General features: G+C 45.8%; 1 protein-coding gene across 1 annotated transcript in view; it reads right to left on the reverse strand.

The window, feature by feature from the left end:
- RAE1 (ribonucleic acid export 1) overlaps positions 1–23,343 on the reverse strand; it is a 34,831-nt gene that overhangs the window by 7,335 nt on the left and 4,153 nt on the right. The window contains exons 2-6 of the mRNA XM_063459546.1: positions 7,285–7,381; positions 7,094–7,198; positions 4,811–4,903; positions 3,590–3,676; positions 1,057–1,143 (exon numbers count right to left, since the gene is read on the reverse strand). Of these exons, the coding sequence (XP_063315616.1) occupies positions 1,057–1,143; positions 3,590–3,676; positions 4,811–4,903; positions 7,094–7,198; positions 7,285–7,374 (462 nt within the window). The 5' untranslated portion in view covers positions 7,375–7,381. The remainder of the gene's footprint in view (positions 1–1,056; positions 1,144–3,589; positions 3,677–4,810; positions 4,904–7,093; positions 7,199–7,284; positions 7,382–23,343) is intronic.

The raw sequence follows: 23,343 nt of genomic DNA on the forward strand, positions 1-23,343 counted from the left end.
TTTGATGATGTCACCAAGGGGGCGTGGTCAGCACCGGTGGAACCGTGGAGAGCTGAAAATAAGGTGAGTTTTAACCCATTCTGAGGGGGCTAAGGGGGAGGACAAGCCACCTAAATGGTGGGTTTTCCCTATAGGGTCAGGAATACATGTTTATGTTCCTGACCCTATAGTGATCCTTTAACTTCCAAGTGGGGGGATATAAGTAAATTATATAATGTTCCCACTGCCTCCACCCATTGGCAGCAAGTAAGAGTCCTAAATAATACAGTAGGTTGCATTGTCCCCTAGCCCTCACCCGTTGGCGGCAGGTGGTGTCCTAAATAGTAATGGAGGGTAGACCTAGTCCTCTTCAACACCCACCAATTGGCGGTGGGTTAAGACCATAAATAAAAAAAACATGAACAATTACTTTGGCCAGGGTTTGCGACTAGATGGCTACAAAAAAAAAAAAGACTGGACATACCCCATTTTAAATACTCTGGGTGGTCTACTTTTGCAAATGGTATGCCATGATGGGGTACATTTTCATTCCGGGGCTGCTATACGGTCTCAAAGGCAACATAGGCCCAGCAAACCAATCTGGTAAATTTCAATGTGTAAAAACCGAAAAGGGGGAAAGACATGTATTTTACCCATAAACTTTTAAAAACATTATGAAACCTGTACATGGGGAGGGCATAGTTGTACCTGTGGGACATTACAGCACACAATTATGCATATTTGATTGCAGTAAAAGCTAGTAGTATTATGACATTCACAGTTAGAATGCCATGCAGAACTTGGAAAAATAACATTTCCTAATTTATCACACTTTTAGATTTTACTCATATTAAATTGTTTCATATAATCGGTAAATTATGGTTGAAAAGAGAGTCAAATTCTAGGTTTTATTTTGGTTCAGAACTTGGGCTATTACTAATCTTGGATATTTTATTTACAATTGTACTACCACACAGATTACATGTTATTAGTGACTGGTCGGGGGCACAGGCCTCAACACATGAAAATAGCTACAAGCTCACTTCAATGCAATGGAAGATAACACATTGGATATACCTTCAGGGTCTTATCCCAGCTCCCGGTCATGATGCAGCTGTAATTAGCTGCCTTTATCCAATGGACGGTCTTTATTGGAGCATCGTGCTAATAAAACAAGAAATCAAGGCATGATTTATGTTAAAAAAAGAAAAGAAAATCTATTCATCAGAAAACAACATTAAAAAAGCAACCAAGCCTTACTTATTGTGGTAAATAGCCCCATGCAGCACATTAAAGACTACATATGGTGTGTATCATTTTTAAAGGTACATTATAGCAACTCAGACCACTTTATCGTAATGATACCCTGCTCCTGAAAACACTGCAATTCTGCAGGAATGTTTTTATTGCAGACCATGTGATTGTCGCAGCGTGGCGTTTCATAGAAACCATGCGATTGCCGCAGCGGGGGCGTTTCATAGAAACCATGCGATTGCCGCAGCGGGGGCGTTTCATAGAAACCATGCGATTGCCGCAGCGGGGGCGTTTCATAGAAACCATGCGATTGCCGCAGCGGGGGCGTTTCATAGAAACCATGCGATTGCCGCAGCGGGGGCGTTTCATAGAAACCATGCGATTGCCGCAGCGGGGGCGGTTCATAGAAACCATGCGATTGCCGCAGCGGGGGCGGTTCATAGAAACCATGCGATTGCCGCAGCGGGGCGTTTCATAGAAACCATGCGATTGCCGCAGCGGGGGCGTTTCATAGAAACCATGCGACTGCCGCAGCGGGGGCGATTCATAGAAACCATGCGATTGCCGCAGCGGGGGCGTTTCATAGAAACCATGCGATTGCCGCAGCGGGGGCGTTTCATAGAAACCATGCGTTTGCCGCAGCGGGGGCGTTTCATAGAAACCATGCGACTGCCGCAGCGGGGGCGTTTCATAGAAACCATGCGATTGCCGCAGCGGGGGCGTTTCATAGAAACCATGCGATTGCCGCAGCGGGGGCGTTTCATAGAAACCATGCGATTGCCGCAGCGGGGGCGATTCATAGAAACCATGCGATTGCCGCAGCGGGGGCGTTTCATAGAAACCATGCGATTGCCGCAGCGGGGGCGTTTCATAGAAACCATGCGATTGCCGCAGCGGGGGCCTTTCATAGAAACCATGCGATTGCCGCAGCGGGGGCGTTTCATAGAAACCATGCGATTGCCGCAGCGGGGGCGTTTCATAGAAACCATGCGATTGCCGCAGCGGGGGCGTTTCATAGAAACCATGCGATTGCCGCAGCGGGGGCGTTTCATAGAAACCATGCGATTGCCGCAGCGGGGGCGTTTCATAGAAACCATGCGATTGCCGCAGCGGGGGCGTTTCATAGAAACCATGCGATTGCCGCAGCGGGGGCGTTTCATAGAAACCATGCGATTGCCGCAGCGGGGCGTTTCATAGAAATCATACGATTGCCGCAGCGGGGGCGATTCATAGAAACCATGCGATTGCTGCAGCGGGGGCGTTTCACAGAAACCATGCGATTGCCGCAGCGGGGCGTTTCATAGAAACCATACGATTGCCGCAGCGGGGGCGTTTCATAGAAACCATGCGATTGCCGCAGCGGGGCGTTTCATAGAAACCATGCGATTGCCGCAGCGGGGCGTTTCATAGAAACCATGCGATTGCCGCAGCGGGGGCGTTTCATAGAAACCATGCGATTGCCGCAGCGGGGGCGTTTCATAGAAACCATGCGATTGCCGCAGCGGGGGCGTTTCATAGAAACCATGCGATTGCCGCAGCGGGGCGTTTCATAGAAATCATACGATTGCCGCAGCGGGGGCGATTCATAGAAACCATGCGATTGCTGCAGCGGGGGCGTTTCACAGAAACCATGCGATTGCCGCAGCGGGGCGTTTCATAGAAACCATACGATTGCCGCAGCGGGGCGTTTCATAGAAACCATGCGATTGCTGCAGTGGGGGCGATTCATAGAAACCATGCGATTGCTGCAGCGGGGCAATTCATAGAAACCATGCGATTGCTGCAGCGGGGGCGTTTCACAGAAACCATGTGATTGCTGCGTGGTGTTTTTTCCGCGTATGTTCGCTAGTCTCCCAGTGCTTTCCTGTATAAAGCATTGGATTGGCTGAGATCGTCTATTTGATCACCTGTTTTAGTTTGTTGGCTATACCACTCCAAACAAAACTGTTTGTCCAAGAAGCGTGGACGGCACCTAAACCCTAAATAACCAAGTCATCAATATGATTATGGTTCCTAAACTGCGCTTTTAAAAAGGAAGCTTACAGCAATGCAATATATAACTAACAATACATATAAGCATACTGCCATAAACATTAAAAATGTGAGTAGCAGTTTTTATTTTGAGAAAAGCAAAGTATCCTGTTGAAAACCATAAAAAAAATTCCTCAACTTAAATAAATCATTGGAATGTGCAAGTGCTTATTGAGAGCAATGCCACATAAGCCACTCTATACATTTATATTTAGTTCATGAAGAGCGTCATCAAACTACCACAGCTGTAGTACAGCACTTGGAAGTAAAGAAAACATCTCTCGTGCAGCGTCTAAGAAGTAATAATTCGTGTATATTGGCTTACCTGTGCAACCTGAATGGACTGATTGCTGTTCAAATCCCACATTTTTGCAGTTTTATCACACGATGCAGTAAACACTTTGCTCCCATCCTAAAAACAAAGAATACAGACAAAAATAAAGAACAATTCATGGATTGCTTGAAATATCCAGTAGGATTCAATTGTGATCATAACAACATTTATATTAATTTCAAAATAAAACAGATCTAATACCAGTAGGCAGAGCTGACAAGAGGATATGAACATTTCCAACTGTTTAGGCAAGGTAACTTACGACATGAGTTGACACATATTTATAAAAAAAAACAACAAAAACAAAAAAAACTTAGGAGCCATCCAGATATATTAACTAGTTACATTTGTATGAACTAGGCAAGTAGTAAAACTGACTCATTAACATTAGATAACTATAGTAATAAGATCATACAGGTTTTCTGGGTTAGTTGAGCCATATCTTACAACAGAATATCTTTCAGTACAAGAAACAACAATACGTCCTCTGTACATATTTTGTGCCTTAAAGCTCTGATTATACTAACTGAGCAGGACACTAAGATATGGGAACAGGCTTCAGACCAGACTGTACTGACAACAGAGTCTCCTTCTGGTCTCTTTAGGGACTATAACGAGCGTTTCCATTTCCCGTTAACATAAGTTTGATAACACAGAGAATGCATTAAAAATATACACACAAACCCATAAAAAAAAAAAAAAATCACCATTAAACGGGAACTCTAACCAAATAACCACTAGAATTCATGGTAGCTGTAATGTTCTCGTGCTGTTTCACGTGGTGTGGCTTTAACTTATAAATAGGATGTGTAGTAAAGTTAACAGTGACATTAATTTCATCACATAGGAAGCCTAGATCCGCTGAATGGGCAAACAGCAGGCATAGCGCGGCTCCTGTCAGTTTGCGGACAGCCTTGTTACTAGGCCATTTACAGCATTCTACCGAGCCACTTTCCATGCTACAGTGCCTGCTTGGGTTCTTAGTAGAGACAATCAGGAGGAGTGGGTGCTAATGTAAGAAATAAGCAACTATGTTCAAGCAGACAGGAAAAACTCATTGCACTATAACCTATACAAGGAGAATACTCTGTTACGTTGCTTAGAATGTCCCTTTAAAATTCAAGCTTAGAAACACGATAACCATAAGAGATCACTAGTACAGAGAGAGAGACAGACAATATTAGAACGGGCAGAATCTTTGTAAATACATACATCACTCCAGCAAACATCAAGCACTGGTCCCGTGTGCATCTGCTGGGCTTTGGGGATGGTCTGGCCGTTATCCTGAACTTCCCAACAACGAACCTATAGAATAATAAAAAAAAAAGACAAGGTAAAACATTTTACAGCCTGTAAAACTAAAGTGTGTATCTTGGTGTATTTTAGCAGCCCCGCCCCCCCCCCCCCCAATAGGGTGCAAACAACATATTTTCATCTCAGCCAATCCAAAGTTTACCCATGGGAAAGAATTACATCAAATCTGATAATCTCTGCCAAGGAGGCGGGCAGGGGGCGTATCAAACACCACACTGGCCAATCAGCATCTCCTCATAGAGATGTACCCTATTAAAGTTTCAGGAAAGTTCGGCGCCTCCATACAGAGCATGAAGATGCTGAACGTCAGTGCTGTACAACTAGTGGCAGTCTGAGGAGTGGCAACTAGAGGTGTCCCTAGGCAGTAATGCAAACACTGCTTTTTCTCTTTTCTTTGTGCAGGGAAACATTATAAATAGGATCCCTGACACCCACTGCAGCACATATGGCACATTTAAGAAGAAAATTTCACAGATGGTACTTCTTCAAAACTCATGGGATGGAAAGGAAGCAAGAGACTAGAAGATGGGTCAGGTTACTCTCTAGATCACAGAGTCTAGAGAATATTGCAGTAATTGTACAGATCGTTAATGCCAGAATAGCAAAACACAGGAATAACATAATTCCCAACAGGAGAGGTAATGCTGGAATTAGAAGGGGTTCCCCTCCTTTTTTCTGTGGCTGTTACAGGCCAGTAGACTGATAGCATTCTGGTATGAGAAGAAAATATGTGATCAAATCAAGTTAATATTTAATAAAAGAGGACTAATTCCACATGCAGGAGTTATATTGGGGCATTACAAATCCTTAGAGGACAGCTACGTAAAGTAAAAGTATGACAGTGACATTATTCAGAACTCAGCTCACATTATATAGAATTGTTGAAGTCTCTGGTGAGTTGCTGTTGAGACTCACAAACAGGAGAGTAGGCGGGCATTGCCCTTGTGTTAATTACACGTCAGGAGGGATATACAGCAAAATAAACTACTCCTACCAGATAAAATCCAGAGATTGTAAAAGGGGAGATAAAAGAAGATCACGAGAAAGCAATAATATACTATTTAAATCTGACAGTCTTTGATCTTTACATGGCGACAGTCAAACTATTGCCATTATATTTTATATTACACTATGTATAATCCTACAATGCAAAGTATTGTGAGTGTGGGGGGCGGGGCCTGGCTGACAAACTGAATGACCGCATGCCAAGTGAGCTCTGATTGAGAATCGCCGAAATTAGCCTAAAATCTGTCTTTTCAGAGCTGGAGTTAACCTACAAGCAACTCTGCTCCAGCCCGAAGCTTTACAGGTGCACGAAAAGCAGTTTGATCCTGTAGTGTCCCACCTGTTGTCAACTCTACCTTCTCTCCTGAATGCTCCCCCAGCCTTTCCACACAGAGGACTCGGCTGATCCCGGCAATAGGACATAATGTGCACCACAATTGGATTTGCAGCTGGCACCTGCCTTGTGCTTGCTAAATGGGACAGATGCTAGGATACTGGTTAAGCTTGCTATTAGTAACATTACATAGGCAGATTTATCCAGCTTTCTTTAGCACACATATACCGTGTATGCAACTTGTTTTCTAATTGTTTATTCTAGTTTATCATTGTCTATGCCAACGGTAAACCAAGAATGCCACTCTCTACCACACGGTACCTAGCCTGACCTAAGCTACATAACGGTCACATGACACAGTCTTACCTCACACATATACTATACAGCGACACACCAGCTACGTTACGCTTGTTCATAAAACATAAAAACTGTGCAATTACACATGCCACTGTTTTGCCTGTATGACTCTTTGTACGCTGTTGTTGCGTTTGCTGATGCTTTGTACCTACCTGCACAACAACAACAAAAATTATTTTTAAAAAAACAACAACAAAAATATTGTGAGTGTGCATAAACCACTAGTAAAAATAACCAAGTACAAAATGCCAGACTGCCAAGGCAGTGGCATTAAAGGGACACTATAGGCACCCAGACCACATCATCTCATTGCACTGTCCCTGTCCCCTTAACCATGAAGTTTAAACATTGCCGTTTGAGAGAAACGGAAGTCTTCACTGCAGTGCTAAGACTGCTTCTAGTGGCTCTCTACCAGACAGCCACTACTGGTGCTTCCTGCTGTTTCACAGAGTTTAACTTTACAACTGTAAAAAAACATATCTTACATCATTAGCCCAAGAGCCTGCAATTAGGAAGTTTCCAGGTAACGTTGGGGGGCTGAAAGACAAGCATCCAATGCTGTCATCAGGGGGGGAAGTCACTTCAATGTCCTGTGAACGATAAATGGATTTTATGTTAGGTACAGAGAAACATTCAGCTTTTATCTGAACAGTTATAGCAAATTAAAGTAAAATACCTTCATTGGATTGTGGTTGTCAGTCGCTGTGTTACCAAACATGCTGTTTCCTGTTGTTCCAAAACCTCCAGTTGAACCAAACATGCTCATTTTGCACCTTAAAGAATAAACAAAATAGAAAATGTGCTAATTATTGGATTTTTCATTGCAGAATACTAGCAGGAGGGCATCACACTTGCTTTTGTTTTAGGAAAGTGACCAGTGACTTGTCATCTACAAGTTGGTGAAAATCAGTCCTTTTCAAGTAAGCTATACAGCTTAAAGGAACACTGTCGTCAAATTGATCTAATATCTACCGTAAGTAAAACCTTAATGTTATAATATACCATCTCGTTTTTTTTTAAATTCACGTGTATTGAAAGTTTTGAAGAAACTCCTTGCCTACCAGTCCCACTCCCCACTTCCGAAAGCCATCTTGGTGCACCTTCAGTTGTCTTGTCAGTTATCTGACCCTGTATTTTGAAGTCTGTTTACCACTGTCCGTTGCTTTTGAAATGTGCGTGCTCTTTCTGCCGGGAGGCTATGAAAGACTAGGGACAGTTGCAAAAAAGTGACCAACTGGTCAGGTAATTCAATCAGACCAAAAGGTGCATAAAGACGGCCATTAGAAAGGGGAAGTGAGAAAAGTAGGCAAAGGATTTCTTAAATTTTTCAAATTCGCATGAATTAAAATAAAGAATGAGATGGCAGAGTTAATTTAAAGGGACACTATAGTCACCAGAACAACTTAATGTAGTTGTTCTGGTGTCTATAGCTTGTGCCACATGCATTTTCATTGCTACTGAGGGACACCTCTAGTGGCCTCTCCTCAGATAGCCACTAGAGGTGCTTCCTGGGTCTGTACTGCACAATGCGCAGCCCTGACATTCAGCGTCTCTAGGCTCTGCATGGAGATGCAAACTTCCTCCATGAACGCGGAGGAGATGCTGATTGGTCAGCAGGGTGTTTGGCTCTGCCCCCCACCTCACCTCCTTTGCCGAGATCATAAGCATTGAAGATCTCTGCCAATCCATTGCTTTGTCACACAAGTGTATGGGGTACAGCGTTTTACAGATAGCAGACATATTATGCCAGAAAACATGAACAAAATTAATAAATTTTTCATAATTATCACAAACTATTATTTCTAATATATTGCCCCACAATTATTACAATAACTGTAATGACTACACTTATGAATGCATTTTCATTTTAGCTGTAGTGACTTCTTTAACTATGCATTTCATAGGTACTTGTATAACACTTTGGCTACCTTATAAAAAATTAACTGGTTTATATTTTAATTGGACAATGTAGCTGCCTCATCTCACTGAAATGGTTAGTGTGAAGTCACCTGGCAGTATCGTTGTTATGTTTTAACCCCCTTAACCCCTTAAGGACCAAACTTCTGGAATAAAAGGGAATCATGACATGTCACACACGTCATGTGTCCTTAAGGGGTTAAGGACACATGACATGTGTGACATGCCATGATTCCCTTTAATTCCAGAAGTTTGGTCCTTACAGGGTTAAACAATGTTTAATGTTATATGAGAGTCCCCAGCAACCTATCCCCTTTGTGCTGCTGAGCAGCAATGGGCGGCAGTGATTGGCTGAGTGTCAGCTAATCACTCTGTGCCCATCACAGCTGCCCATTGCTGGTATGAATTGGTATGGCTATGGAATCTCTGCTTTAGCTGCACCTTCAGTGGGCCTGGGCTGTAGATGACCAGGGACCATCAATTCAGTGTTAAACTGCTCAAAACTACTGATTTAACAGTGTATGAAGGGACAGCGTCGGGGGCTCCAGGCACTATGAAATGGTTATAGTGCCTACAGTGTCTCAGGAACTCTGACTTGTTTGACATGGAGTACCAGGGGACTCCAGGTAATACAAACAATTCAATGAGATGTGGTTATAGTACCTGCAGTGTCTCTTTAACAATGAATGGAGGGACAGTGACAGGGACTCCGGGTACTATACAATCAGTGAGAAGGGGTTATAGTACCTGCAGGGTCTCTGTAACAAGGAATGGAGGGACAGTGACAGGGACTCCGGGTACTATACAATCAGTGAAAAGGGGTTATAGTACCTGCAGGGTCTCTGTAACAAGGAATGGAGGGACAGTGACAGGGACTCCGGGTACTATACAATCAGTGAAAAGGGGTTATAGTACCTGCAGGGTCTCTGTAACACTGAATGGAGAGACAGTGACAGGGACTCCAGGTACTATACAATCAGTGAGAAGGGGTTATAGTACCTGCAGGATCTCTGTAACAATGAATGGAGGGACAGTGACAGGGACTCCAGGTACTATACAATCAGTGAGAAGGGGTTATAGTACCTGCAGGGTCTCTGTAACAATGAATGGAGGGACAGTGACAGTGACTCCAGGTACTATACAATCAGTGAGAATGGGTTATAGTACCTGCAGGGTCTATGTAACAATGAATGGAGGGACAGTGACAGGGACTCCAGGTACTATACAATCAGTGAGAAGGGGTTATAGTACCTGCAGGGTCTCTGTAACAATGAATGGAGGGACAGAGACAGGGACTCCAGGTACTATACAATCAGTGAGAAGGGGTTATAGTACCTGCAGGGTCTCTGTAACAATGAATGGAGGGACAGCGACAGGGACTCCAGGTACTATACAATCAGTGAGAAGGGGTTATAGTGCCTGCAGGCTCTCTGTAACAATGAATGGAGAGACAGTGACAGTGACTCCAGGTACTATACAATCAGTGAGAAGGGGTTATATGACCTGCAGGGTCTCTGTAACAATGAATGGAGGGACAGTGACAGGGACTCCAGGTACTATACAATCAGTGAGAAGGGGTTATAGTACCTGCAGGGTCTCTGTAACAATGAATGGAGGGACAGTGACAGGGACTCTGGGTACTATACAATCACTGAGAAGGGGTTATAGTACCTGCAGGGTCTCTGTAACAATGAATGGAGGGACAGTGACAGGGACTCCAGGTACTATACAATCAGTGAGAAGGGGTTATAGTGCCTGCAGGGTCTCTGTAACAATGAATGGAGGGACAGTGACAGGGACTCCGGGTACTATACAATCAGTGAGAAGGGGTTATAGTACCTGCAGGGTCTCTGTAACAATGAATGGAGGGACAGTGACAGGGACTCCGGGCACTATACAATCAGTGAGAAGGGGTTATAGTACCCGCAGGGTCTCTGTAACAATGAATGGAGAGACAGTGGCAGGGGACTCCAGGTACTATACAATCAGTGAGAAGGGGTTATAGTACCTGCTGGGTCTCTGTAACAATGAATGGAGGGACAGTGACAGGGACTCCAGGTACTATACAATCAGTGAGAAGGGGTTATAGTACCTGCAGGGTCTCTGTAACAATGAATGGAGGGACAGTGACAGGGACTCCGGGTACTATACAATCAGTGAGAAGGGGTTATAGTACCTGCAGGGTCTCTGTAACAATGAATGGAGGGACAGTGACAGGGACTCCAGGTACTATACAATCAGTGAGAAGGGGTTATAGTACCTGCAGGATCTCTGTAACAATGAATGGAGGGACAGTGACAGGGACTCCGGGTACTATACAATCAGTGAGAAGGGGTTATAGTACCTGCTGGGTCTCTGTAACAATGAATGGAGGGACAGTGACAGGGACTCCAGGTACTATACAATCAGTGAGAAGGGGTTATAGTACCTGCAGGGTCTCTGTAACAATGAATGGAGGGACAGTGACAGGGACTCCAGGTACTATACAATCAGTGAGAAGGGGTCATAGTACCTGCTGGGTCTCTGTAACAATGAATGGAGGGACAGTGACATGGGACTCCAGGTACTATACAATCAGTGAGCAGGGGTTATAGTACCTGCAGGGTCTGTGTAACAATGAATGGAGGGACAGTGACAGGGACTCCAGGTACTATACAATCAGTGAGAAGGGGTTATAGTACCTGCAGGGTCTCTGTAACAATGAATGGAGGGACAGTGACAGGGACTCCAGGTACTATACAATCAGTGAGAAGGGGTTATAGTACCTGCAGGGTCTCTGTAACAATGAATGGAGGGACAGTGACAGGGACTCCAGGTACTATACAATCAGTGAGAAGGGGTTATAGTACCTGCAGGGTCTCTGTAACAATGAATGGAGGGATAGTGACAGGGACTCCAGGTACTATACAATCAGTGAGAAGGGGTTATAGTACCTGCAAGGTCTCTGTAACAATGAATAGAGGGACAGTGACAGGGACTCCAGGTACTATACAATCAGTGAGAAGGGGTTATAGTACCTGCAGGGTCTCTGTAATAATGAATGGAGGGACAGTGACAGGGACTCCAGGTACTATACAATCAGTGAGAAGGGGTTATAGTACCTGCAGGGTCTCTGTAACAATGAATGGAGGGACAGTGACATGGGACTCCAGGTACTATACAATCAGTGAGAAGGGGTTATAGTACCTGCAGGGTCTCTGTAACAATGAATGGAGGGACAGTGACAGGGACTCCGGGTACTATACAATCAGTGAGATGGGGTTATAGTACCTGCAGGGTCTCTGTAACAATGAATGGAGGGACAGTGACAGGGACTCCAGGTACTATACAATCAGTGAGATGGGGTTATAGTACCTGCAGGGTCTCTGTAACAATGAATGGAGGGACAGTGACAGGGACTCCAGGTACTATACAATCAGTGATAAGGGGTTATAGTACCTGCAGGGTCTCTGTAACAATGAATGGAGGGACAGTGACAGGGACTCCAGGTACTATACAATCAGTGAGAAGGGGTTATAGTACCTGCAGGGTCTCTGTAACAATGAATGGAGGGACAGTGACAGGGACTCCGGGCACTATACAATCAGTGAGAAGGGGTTATAGTACCCGCAGGGTCTCTGTAACAATGAATGGAGAGACAGTGGCAGGGGACTCCAGGTACTATACAATCAGTGAGAAGGGGTTATAGTACCTGCTGGGTCTCTGTAACAATGAATGGAGGGACAGTGACAGGGACTCCAGGTACTATACAATCAGTGAGAAGGGGTTATAGTACCTGCAGGGTCTCTGTAACAATGAATGGAGGGACAGTGACAGGGACTCCGGGTACTATACAATCAGTGAGAAGGGGTTATAGTACCTGCAGGGTCTCTGTAACAATGAATGGAGGGACAGTGACAGGGACTCCGGGTACTATACAATCAGTGAGAAGGGGTTATAGTACCTGCAGGGTCTCTGTAACAATGAATGGAGGGACAGTGACAGGGACTCCAGGTACTATACAATCAGTGAGAAGGGGTTATAGTACCTGCAGGGTCTCTGTAACAATGAATGGAGGGACAGTGACAGGGACTCCAGGTACTATACAATCAGTGAGAAGGGGTTATAGTACCTGCAGGATCTCTGTAACAATGAATGGAGGGACAGTGACAGGGACTCCGGGTACTATACAATCAGTGAGAAGGGGTTATAGTACCTGCTGGGTCTCTGTAACAATGAATGGAGGGACAGTGACAGGGACTCCAGGTACTATACAATCAGTGAGAAGGGGTTATAGTACCTGCAGGGTCTCTGTAACAATGAATGGAGGGACAGTGACAGGGACTCCAGGTACTATACAATCAGTGAGAAGGGGTCATAGTACCTGCTGGGTCTCTGTAACAATGAATGGAGGGACAGTGACATGGGACTCCAGGTACTATACAATCAGTGAGCAGGGGTTATAGTACCTGCAGGGTCTGTGTAACAATGAATGGAGGGACAGTGACAGGGACTCCAGGTACTATACAATCAGTGAGAAGGGGTTATAGTACCTGCAGGGTCTCTGTAACAATGAATGGAGGGACAGTGACAGGGACTCCAGGTACTATACAATCAGTGAGAAGGGGTTATAGTACCTGCAGGGTCTCTGTAACAATGAATGGAGGGACAGTGACAGGGACTCCAGGTACTATACAATCAGTGAGAAGGGGTTATAGTACCTGCAGGGTCTCTGTAACAATGAATGGAGGGATAGTGACAGGGACTCCAGGTACTATACAATCAGTGAGAAGGGGTTATAGTACCTGCAAGGTCTCTGTAACAATGAATAGAGGGACAGTGACAGGGACTCCAGGTACTATACAATCAGTGAGAAGGGGTTATAGTACCTGCAGGGTCTCTGTAATAATGAATGGAGGGACAGTGACAGGGACTCCAGGTACTATACAATCAGTGAGAAGGGGTTATAGTACCTGCAGGGTCTCTGTAACAATGAATGGAGGGACAGTGACATGGGACTCCAGGTACTATACAATCAGTGAGAAGGGGTTATAGTACCTGCAGGGTCTCTGTAACAATGAATGGAGAGACAGTGACAGGGACTCCAGGTACTATACAATCAGTGAGAAGGGGTTATAGTACCTGCAGGGTCTCTGTAACAATGAATGGAGGGATAGTGACAGGGACTCCAGGTACTATACAATCAGTGAGAAAGGGTTATAGTACCTGCAAGGTCTCTGTAACAATGAATAGAGGGACAGTGACAGGGACTCCAGGTACTATACAATCAGTGAGAAGGGGTTATAGAACCTGCAGAGTCTCTGTAACAATGAATGGAGGGACAGTGACAGGGACTCCAGGTACTATACAATCAGTGAGAAGGGGTTATAGTACCTGCAGGGTCTCTGTAACAATGAATGGAGGGACAGTGACAGGGACTCCAGGTACTATACAATCAGTGAGAAGGGGTTATAGTACCTGCAGGGTCTCTGTAACAATGAATGGAGGGACAGTGACAGGGACTCCAGGTACTATACAATCAGTGAGAAGGGGTTATAGTACCTGCAGGATCTCTGTAACAATGAATGGAGGGACAGTGACAGGGACTCCAGGTACTATACAATCAGTGAGAAGGGGTTATAGTACCTTCAGGATCTCTGTAACAATGAATAGAGGGACAGTGACAGGGACTCCAGGTACTATACAATCAGTGAGATGGGGTTATAGTACCTGCAGGGTCTCTGTAACAATGAATGGAGGGACAGTGACAGGGACTCCAGGTACTATACAATCAGTGAGATTGGGTTATAGTACCTGCAGGGTCTCTGTAACAATGAATGGAGGGACAGTGACAGGGACTCCAGGTACTATACAATCAGTGAGAAGGGGTTATAGTACCTGCAGGGTCTCTGTAACAATGAATGGAGGGACAGTGACAGGGACTCCAGGTACTATACAATCAGTGAGAAGGGGTTATAGTACCTGCAGGGTCTCTGTAACAATGAATGGAGGGACAGCGACAGGGACTCCAGGCACTATACAATCAGTGAGAAGGGGTTATAGTACCTACAGGGTTTCTGTAACAATGAATGGAGGGACAGTGACAGGGACTCCAGGTACTATACAATCAGTGAGAAGGGGTTATAGTACCTGCAGGGTCTCTGTAACAATGAATGGAGGGACAGTGACAGGGACTCCAGGTACTATACAATCAGTGAGAAGGGGTTATAGTACCTGCAGGGTCTCTGTAACAATGAATGGAGGGACAGTGACAGGGACTCCAGGTACTATACAATCAGTGAGAAGGGGTTATAGTACCTGCAGGGTCTTTGTAACAATGAATGGAGGGACAGTGACAGGGACTCCAGGTACTATACAATCAGTGAGAAGGGGTTATAGTACCTGCAGGGTCTCTGTAACAATGAATGGAGGGACAGTGACAGGGACTCCAGGTACTATACAATCAGTGAGAAGGGGTTATAGTACCTGCTGGGTCTCTGTAACAATGAATGGAGGGACAGTGACAGGGAGTCCGGGTACTATACAATCAGTGAGAAGGGGTTATAGTACCTGCAGGGTCTCTGTAACAATGAATGGAGGGACAGTGACAGGGACTCCAGGTACTATACAATCAGTGAGAAGGGGTTATAGTACCTGCAGGGTCTCTGTAACAATGAATGGAGGGACAGTGACAGGAACTCCAGGTACTATACAATCAGTGAGATGGGGTTATAGTACCTGCAGGGTCTCTGTAACAATGAATGGAGGGACAGTGACAGGGACTCCGGGTACTATACAATCAGTGAGAAGGGGTTATAGTACCTGCAGGGTCTCTGTAACAATGAATGGAGGGACAGTGACAGGGACAGGGACTCCAGGTACTATACAATCAGTGAGAAGGGGTTATAGTACCTGCAGGGTCTCTGTAACAATGAATGGAGGGACAGTGACAGGGACTCCGGGTACTATACAATCAGTGAGAAGGGGTTATAGTACCTGCAGGGTCTCTGTAACAATGAATGGAGGGACAGTGACAGGGACTCCAGGTACTATACAATCAGTGAGAAGGGGTTATAGTACCTGCAGGGTCTCTGTAACAATGAATGGAGAGACAGTGACAGGGACTCCAGGTACTATACAATCAGTGAGAAGGGGTTATAGTACCTGCAGGGTCTCTGTAACAATGAATGGAGGGATAGTGACAGGGACTCCAGGTACTATACAATCAGTGAGAAGGGGTTATAGTACCTGCAGGGTCTCTGTAACAATGAATGGAGGGACAGTGACAGGGACTCCAGGTACTATACAATCAGTGAGAAGGGGTTATAGTACCTGCAGGGTCTCTGTAACAATGAATGGAGGGACAGTGACAGGGACTCCAGGTACTATACAATCAGTGAGAAGGGGTTATAGTACCTGCAGGATCTCTGTAACAATGAATGGAGGGACAGTGACAGGGACTCCAGGTACTATACAATCAGTGAGATGGGGTTATAGTACCTGCAGGGTCTCTGTAACAATGAATGGAGGGACAGTGACAGGGACTCCAGGTACTATACAATCAGTGAGATGGGGTTATAGTACCTGCAGGGTCTCTGTAACAATGAATGGAGGGACAGTGACAGGGACTCCAGGTACTATACAATCAGTGAGAAGGGGTTATAGTACCTGCAGGATCTCTGTAACAATGAATGGAGGGACAGTGACAGGGACTCCAGGTACTATACAATCAGTGAGATGGGGTTATAGTACCTGCAGGGTCTCTGTAACAATGAATGGAGGGACAGTGACAGGGACTCCAGGTACTATACAATCAGTGAGATTGGGTTATAGTACCTGCAGGGTCTCTGTAACAATGAATGGAGGGACAGTGACAGGGACTCCAGGTACTATACAATCAGTGAGAAGGGGTTATAGTACCTGCAGGGTCTCTGTAACAATGAATGAAGGGACAGTGACAGGGACTCCAGGTACTATACAATCAGAGAAGGGGTTATAGTACCTGCAGGGTCTCTGTAACAATGAATGGAGGGACAGTGACAGGGACTCCAGGTACTATACAATCAGTGAGAAGGGGTTATAGTACCTGCAGGGTCTCTGTAACAATGAATGGAGGGACAGCGACAGGGACTCCAGGCACTATACAATCAGTGAGAAGGGGTTATAGTACCTACAGGGTTTCTGTAACAATGAATGGAGGGACAGTGACAGGGACTCCAGGTACTATACAATCAGTGAGAAGGGGTTATAGTACCCGCAGGGTCTCTGTAACAATGAATGGAGGGACAGTGACAGGGACTCCAGGTACTATACAATCAGTGAGAAGGGGTTATAGTACCTGCAGGGTCTCTGTAACAATGAATGGAGGGACAGTGACAGGGACTCCAGGTACTATACAATCAGTGAGAAGGGGTTATAGTACCTGCAGGGTCTCTGTAACAATGAATGGAGGGACAGTGACAGGGACTCCAGGTACTATACAATCAGTGAGAAGGGGTTATAGTACCTGCAGGGTCTCTGTAACAATGAATGGAGGGACAGTGACAGGGACTCCAGGTACTATACAATCAGTGAGAAGGGGTTATAGTACCTGCAGGGTCTCTGTAACAATGAATGGAGGGACAGTGACAGGGACTCCAGGTACTATACAATCAGTGAGAAGGGGTTATAGTACCTGCTGGGTCTCTGTAACAATGAATGGAGGGACAGTGACAGGGAGTCCGGGTACAATACAATCAGTGAGAAGGGGTTATAGTACCTGCAGGGTCTCTGTAACAATGAATGGAGGGACAGTGACAGGGACTCCAGGTACTATACAATCAGTGAGAAGGGGTTATAGTACCTGCTGGGTCTCTGTAACAATGAATGGAGGGACAGTGACAGGGACTCCAGGTACTATACAATCAGTGAGAAGGGGTTATAGAACCTGCAGGGTCTCTGTAACAATGAATGGAGGGACAGTGACAGGGACTCCAGGTACTATACAATCAGTGAGAAGGGGTTATAGTACCTGCAGGGTCTCTGTAACAATGAATGGAGGGACAGTGACAGGGACTCCAGGTACTATACAATCAGTGAGAAGGGGTTATAGTACCTGCAGGGTCTCTGTAACAATGAATGGAGGGACAGTGACAGGGACTCCAGGTACTATACAATCAGTGAGAAGGGGTTATAGTACCTGCTGGGTCTCTGTAACAATGAATGGAGGGACAGTGACAGGGAGTCCGGGTACTATACAATCAGTGAGAAGGGGTTATAGTACCTGCAGGGTCTCTGTAACAATGAATGGAGGGACAGTGACAGGGACTCCAGGTACTATACAATCAGTGAGAAGGGGTTATAGTACCTGCAGGGTCTCTGTAACAATGAATGGAGGGACAGTGACAGGAACTCCAGGTACTATACAATCAGTGAGATGGGGTTATAGTACCTGCAGGGTCTCTGTAACAATGAATGGAGGGACAGTGACAGGGACTCCAGGTACTATACAATCAGTGAGAAGGGGTTATAGTACCTGCAGGGTCTCTGTAACAATGAATGGAGGGACAGTGACAGGGACAGGGACTCCAGGTACTATACAATCAGTGAGAAGGGGTTATAGTACCTGCAGGGTCTCTGTAACAATGAATGGAGGGACAGTGACAGGGACTCCGGGTACTATACAATCAGTGAGAAGGGGTTATAGTACCTGCAGGGTCTCTGTAACAATGAATGGAGGGACAGTGACAGGGACTCCAGGTACTATACAATCAGTGAGAAGGGGTTATAGTACCTGCAGGGTCTCTGTAACAATGAATGGAGAGACAGTGACAGGGACTCCAGGTACTATACAATCAGTGAGAAGGGGTTATAGTACCTGCAGGGTCTCTGTAACAATGAATGGAGGGATAGTGACAGGGACTCCAGGTACTATACAATCAGTGAGAAGGGGTTATAGTACCTGCAGGGTCTCTGTAACAATGAATGGAGGGACAGTGACAGGGACTCCAGGTACTATACAATCAGTGAGATGGGGTTATAGTACCTGCAGGGTCTCTGTAACAATGAATGGAGGGACAGTGACAGGGACTCCAGGTACTATACAATCAGTGAGAAGGGGTTATAGTACCTGCAGGATCTCTGTAACAATGAATGGAGGGACAGTGACAGGGACTCCAGGTACTATACAATCAGTGAGATGGGGTTATAGTACCTGCAGGGTCTCTGTAACAATGAATGGAGGGACAGTGACAGGGACTCCAGGTACTATACAATCAGTGAGATTGGGTTATAGTACCTGCAGGGTCTCTGTAACAATGAATGGAGGGACAGTGACAGGGACTCCAGGTACTATACAATCAGTGAGAAGGGGTTATAGTACCTGCAGGGTCTCTGTAACAATGAATGAAGGGACAGTGACAGGGACTCCAGGTACTATACAATCAGAGAAGGGGTTATAGTACCTGCAGGGTCTCTGTAACAATGAATGGAGGGACAGTGACAGGGACTCCAGGTACTATACAATCAGTGAGAAGGGGTTATAGTACCTGCAGGGTCTCTGTAACAATGAATGGAGGGACAGCGACAGGGACTCCAGGCACTATACAATCAGTGAGAAGGGGTTATAGTACCTACAGGGTTTCTGTAACAATGAATGGAGGGACAGTGACAGGGACTCCAGGTACTATACAATCAGTGAGAAGGGGTTATAGTACCCGCAGGGTCTCTGTAACAATGAATGGAGGGACAGTGACAGGGACTCCAGGTACTATACAATCAGTGAGAAGGGGTTATAGTACCTGCAGGGTCTCTGTAACAATGAATGGAGGGACAGTGACAGGGACTCCAGGTACTATACAATCAGTGAGAAGGGGTTATAGTACCTGCAGGGTCTCTGTAACAATGAATGGAGGGACAGTGACAGGGACTCCAGGTACTATACAATCAGTGAGAAGGGGTTATAGTACCTGCAGGGTCTCTGTAACAATGAATGGAGGGACAGTGACAGGGACTCCAGGTACTATACAATCAGTGAGAAGGGGTTATAGTACCTGCTGGGTCTCTGTAACAATGAATGGAGGGACAGTGACAGGGAGTCCGGGTACAATACAATCAGTGAGAAGGGGTTATAGTACCTGCAGGGTCTCTGTAACAATGAATGGAGGGACAGTGACAGGGACTCCAGGTACTATACAATCAGTGAGAAGGGGTTATAGTACCTGCTGGGTCTCTGTAACAATGAATGGAGGGACAGTGACAGGGACTCCAGGTACTATACAATCAGTGAGAAGGGGTTATAGAACCTGCAGGGTCTCTGTAACAATGAATGGAGGGACAGTGACAGGGACTCCAGGTACTATACAATCAGTGAGAAGGGGTTATAGTACCTGCAGGGTCTCTGTAACAATGAATGGAGGGACAGTGACAGGGACTCCAGGTACTATACAATCAGTGAGAAGGGGTTATAGAACCTGCAGGGTCTCTGTAACAATGAATGGAGGGACAGTGACAGGGACTCCAGGTACTATACAATCAGTGAGAAGGGGTTATAGTACCTGCAGGGTCTCTGTAACAATGAATGGAGGGACAGTGACAGGGACTCCAGCTACTATACAATCAGTGAGAAGGGGTAATAGCACCTGCAGGGTCTCTGTAACAATGAATGGAGGGACAGTGACAGGGACTCCAGGTACTATACAATCAGTGAGAAGGGGTTATAGTGCCTGCAGGGTCTCTGTAACAATGAATGGAGGGACAGTGACAGGGACTCCAGGTACTATACAATCAGTGAGAAGGGGTTATAGTACCTGCAGGGTCTCTGTAACAATGAATGGAGGGACAGTGACAGGGACTCCAGGTACTATACAATCAGTGAGAAGGGGTTATAGTACCTGCAGGGTCTCTGTAACAATGAATGGAGGGACAGTGACAGGGACTCCAGGTACTATACAATCAGTGAGAAGGGGTTATAGTACCTGCAGGGTCTCTGTAACAATGAATGGAGGGACAGTGACAGGGACTCCAGGTACTATACAATCAGTGAGAAGGGGTTATAGTACCTGCAGGGTCTCTGTAACAATGAATGGAGGGACAGTGACAGGGACTCCAGGTACTATACAATCAGTGAGAAGGGGTTATAGTACCTGCAGGGTCTCTGTAACAATGAATGGAGGGACAGTGACAGGGACTCCAGGTACTATACAATCAGTGAGAAGGGGTTATAGTACCTGCAGGGTCTCTGTAACAATGAATGGAGGGACAGTGACAGGGACTCCAGGTACTATACAATCAGTGAGAAGGGGTTATAGTACCTGCAGGGTCTCTGTAACAATGAATGGAGGGACAGTGACAGGGACTCCAGCTACTATACAATCAGTGAGAAGGGGTTATAGTACCTGCAGGGTTTCTGTAACAATGAATGGAGGGACAGTGACAGGGACTGCATGTACTATACAATCAGTGAGAAGGGGTTATAGTACCTGCAGGGTCTCTGTAACAATGAATGGAGGGACAGTGACAGGGACTCCAGGTACTATACAATCAGTGAGAAGGGGTTATAGTGCCTGCAGGGTCTCTGTAACAATGAATGGAGGGACAGTGACAGGGACTCCAGGTACTATACAATCAGTGAGAAGGGGTTATAGTACCTGCAGGGTCTCTGTAACAATGAATGGAGGGACAGTGACAGGGACTCCAGGTACTATACAATCAGTGAGAAGGGGTTATAGTACCTGCAGGGTCTCTGTAACAATGAATGGAGGGACAGTGACAGGGACTCCAGGTACTATACAATCAGTGAGAAGGGGTTATAGTAACTGCAGGGTCTCTGTAACAATGAATGGAGGGACAGTGACAGTGACTCCAGGTACTATACAATCAGTGAGAAGGGGTTATAGTACCTGCTGGGTCTCTGTAACAATGAATGGAGGGACAGTGACAGGAACTCCAGGTACTATACAATCAGTGAGAAGGGGTTATAGTACCTGCAGGGTCTCTGTAACAATGAATGGAGGGACAGTGACAGGGACTCCAGGTACTATACAATCAGTGAGAAGGGGTTATAGTACCTGCAGGGTCTCTGTAACAATGAATGGAGAGACAGTGACAGGGACTCCAGGTACTATACAATCAGTGAGAAGGGGTTATAGTACCTGCAGGGTCTCTGTAACAATGAATGGAGGGATAGTGACAGGGACTCCAGGTACTATACAATCAGTGAGAAGGGGTTATAGTACCTGCAGGGTCTCTGTAACAATGAATGGAGGGACAGTGACAGGGACTCCAGGTACTATACAATCAGTGAGAAGGGGTTATAGAACCTGCAGGGTCTCTGTAACAATGAATGGAGGGACAGTGACAGGGACTCCAGGTACTATACAATCAGTGAGAAGGGGTTATAGTACCTGCAGGGTCTCTGTAACAATGAATGGAGGGACAGTGACAGGGACTCCAGGTACTATACAATCAGTGAGAAGGGGTTATAGTACCTGCAGGGTCTCTGTAACAATGAATGGAGGGACAGTGACAGGGACTCCAGGTACTATACAATCAGTGAGAAGGGGTTATAGTACCTGCAGGGTCTCTGTAACAATGAATGGAGGGACAGTGACAGGGACTCCGGGTACTATACAATCAGTGAGAAGGGGTTATAGTACCTGCAGGGTCTCTGTAACAATGAATGGAGGGACAGTGACAGGGACTCCAGGTACTATACAATCAGTGAGAAGGGGTTATAGTACCTGCAGGGTCTCTGTAACAATGAATGGAGGGACAGTGACAGGGACTCCATGTACTATACAATCAGTGAGAAGGGGTTATAGTACCTGCAGGGTCTCTGTAACAATGAATGGAGGGACAGTGACAGGGACTCCAGGTACTATACAATCAGTGAGAAGGGGTTATAGTGCCTGCAGGGTCTCTGTAACAATGAATGGAGGGACAGTGACAGGGACTCCAGGTACTATACAATCAGTGAGAAGGGGTTATAGTACCTGCAGGGTCTCTGTAACAATGAATGGAGGGACAGTGACAGGGACTCCAGGTACTATACAATCAGTGAGAAGGGGTTATAGTACCTGCAGGGTCTCTGTAACAATGAATGGAGGGACAGTGACAGGGACTCCAGGTACTATACAATCAGTGAGAAGGGGTTATAGTACCTGCAGGGTCTCTGTAACAATGAATGGAGGGACAGTGACAGGGACTCCAGGTACTATACAATCAGTGAGAAGGGGTTATAGTACCTGCAGGGTCTCTGTAACAATGAATGGAGGGACAGTGACAGGGACTCCAGGTACTATACAATCAGTGAGAAGGGGTTATAGTACCTGCAGGGTCTCTGTAACAATGAATGGAGGGACAGTGACAGGGACTCCAGGTACTATACAATCAGTGAGAAGGGGTTATAGTACCTGCAGGGTCTCTGTAACAATGAATGGAGGGACAGTGACAGGGACTCCAGGTACTATACAATCAGTGAGAAGGGGTTATAGTACCTGCAGGGTCTCTGTAACAATGAATGGAGGGACAGTGACAGGGACTCCAGGTACTATACAATCAGTGAGAAGGGGTTATAGTACCTGCAGGGTCTCTGTAACAATGAATGGAGGGACAGTGACAGGGACTCCAGGTACTATACAATCAGTGAGAAGGGGTTATAGTACCTGCAGGGTCTCTGTAACAATGAATGGAGGGACAGTGACAGGGACTCCAGGTACTATACAATCAGTGAGAAGGGATTATAGTACCTGCAGGGTTTCTTTAACAATGAATGGAGGGACAGTGACAGGGACTCCAGGTACTATACAATCAGTGAGAAGGGGTTATAGTACCTGCAGGGTCTCTGTAACAATGAATGGAG

Source organism: Pelobates fuscus, chromosome 6 (genome assembly GCF_036172605.1).
Source record: "Pelobates fuscus isolate aPelFus1 chromosome 6, aPelFus1.pri, whole genome shotgun sequence".
Classification (NCBI taxonomy): Eukaryota; Metazoa; Chordata; class Amphibia; order Anura; family Pelobatidae; genus Pelobates; species Pelobates fuscus.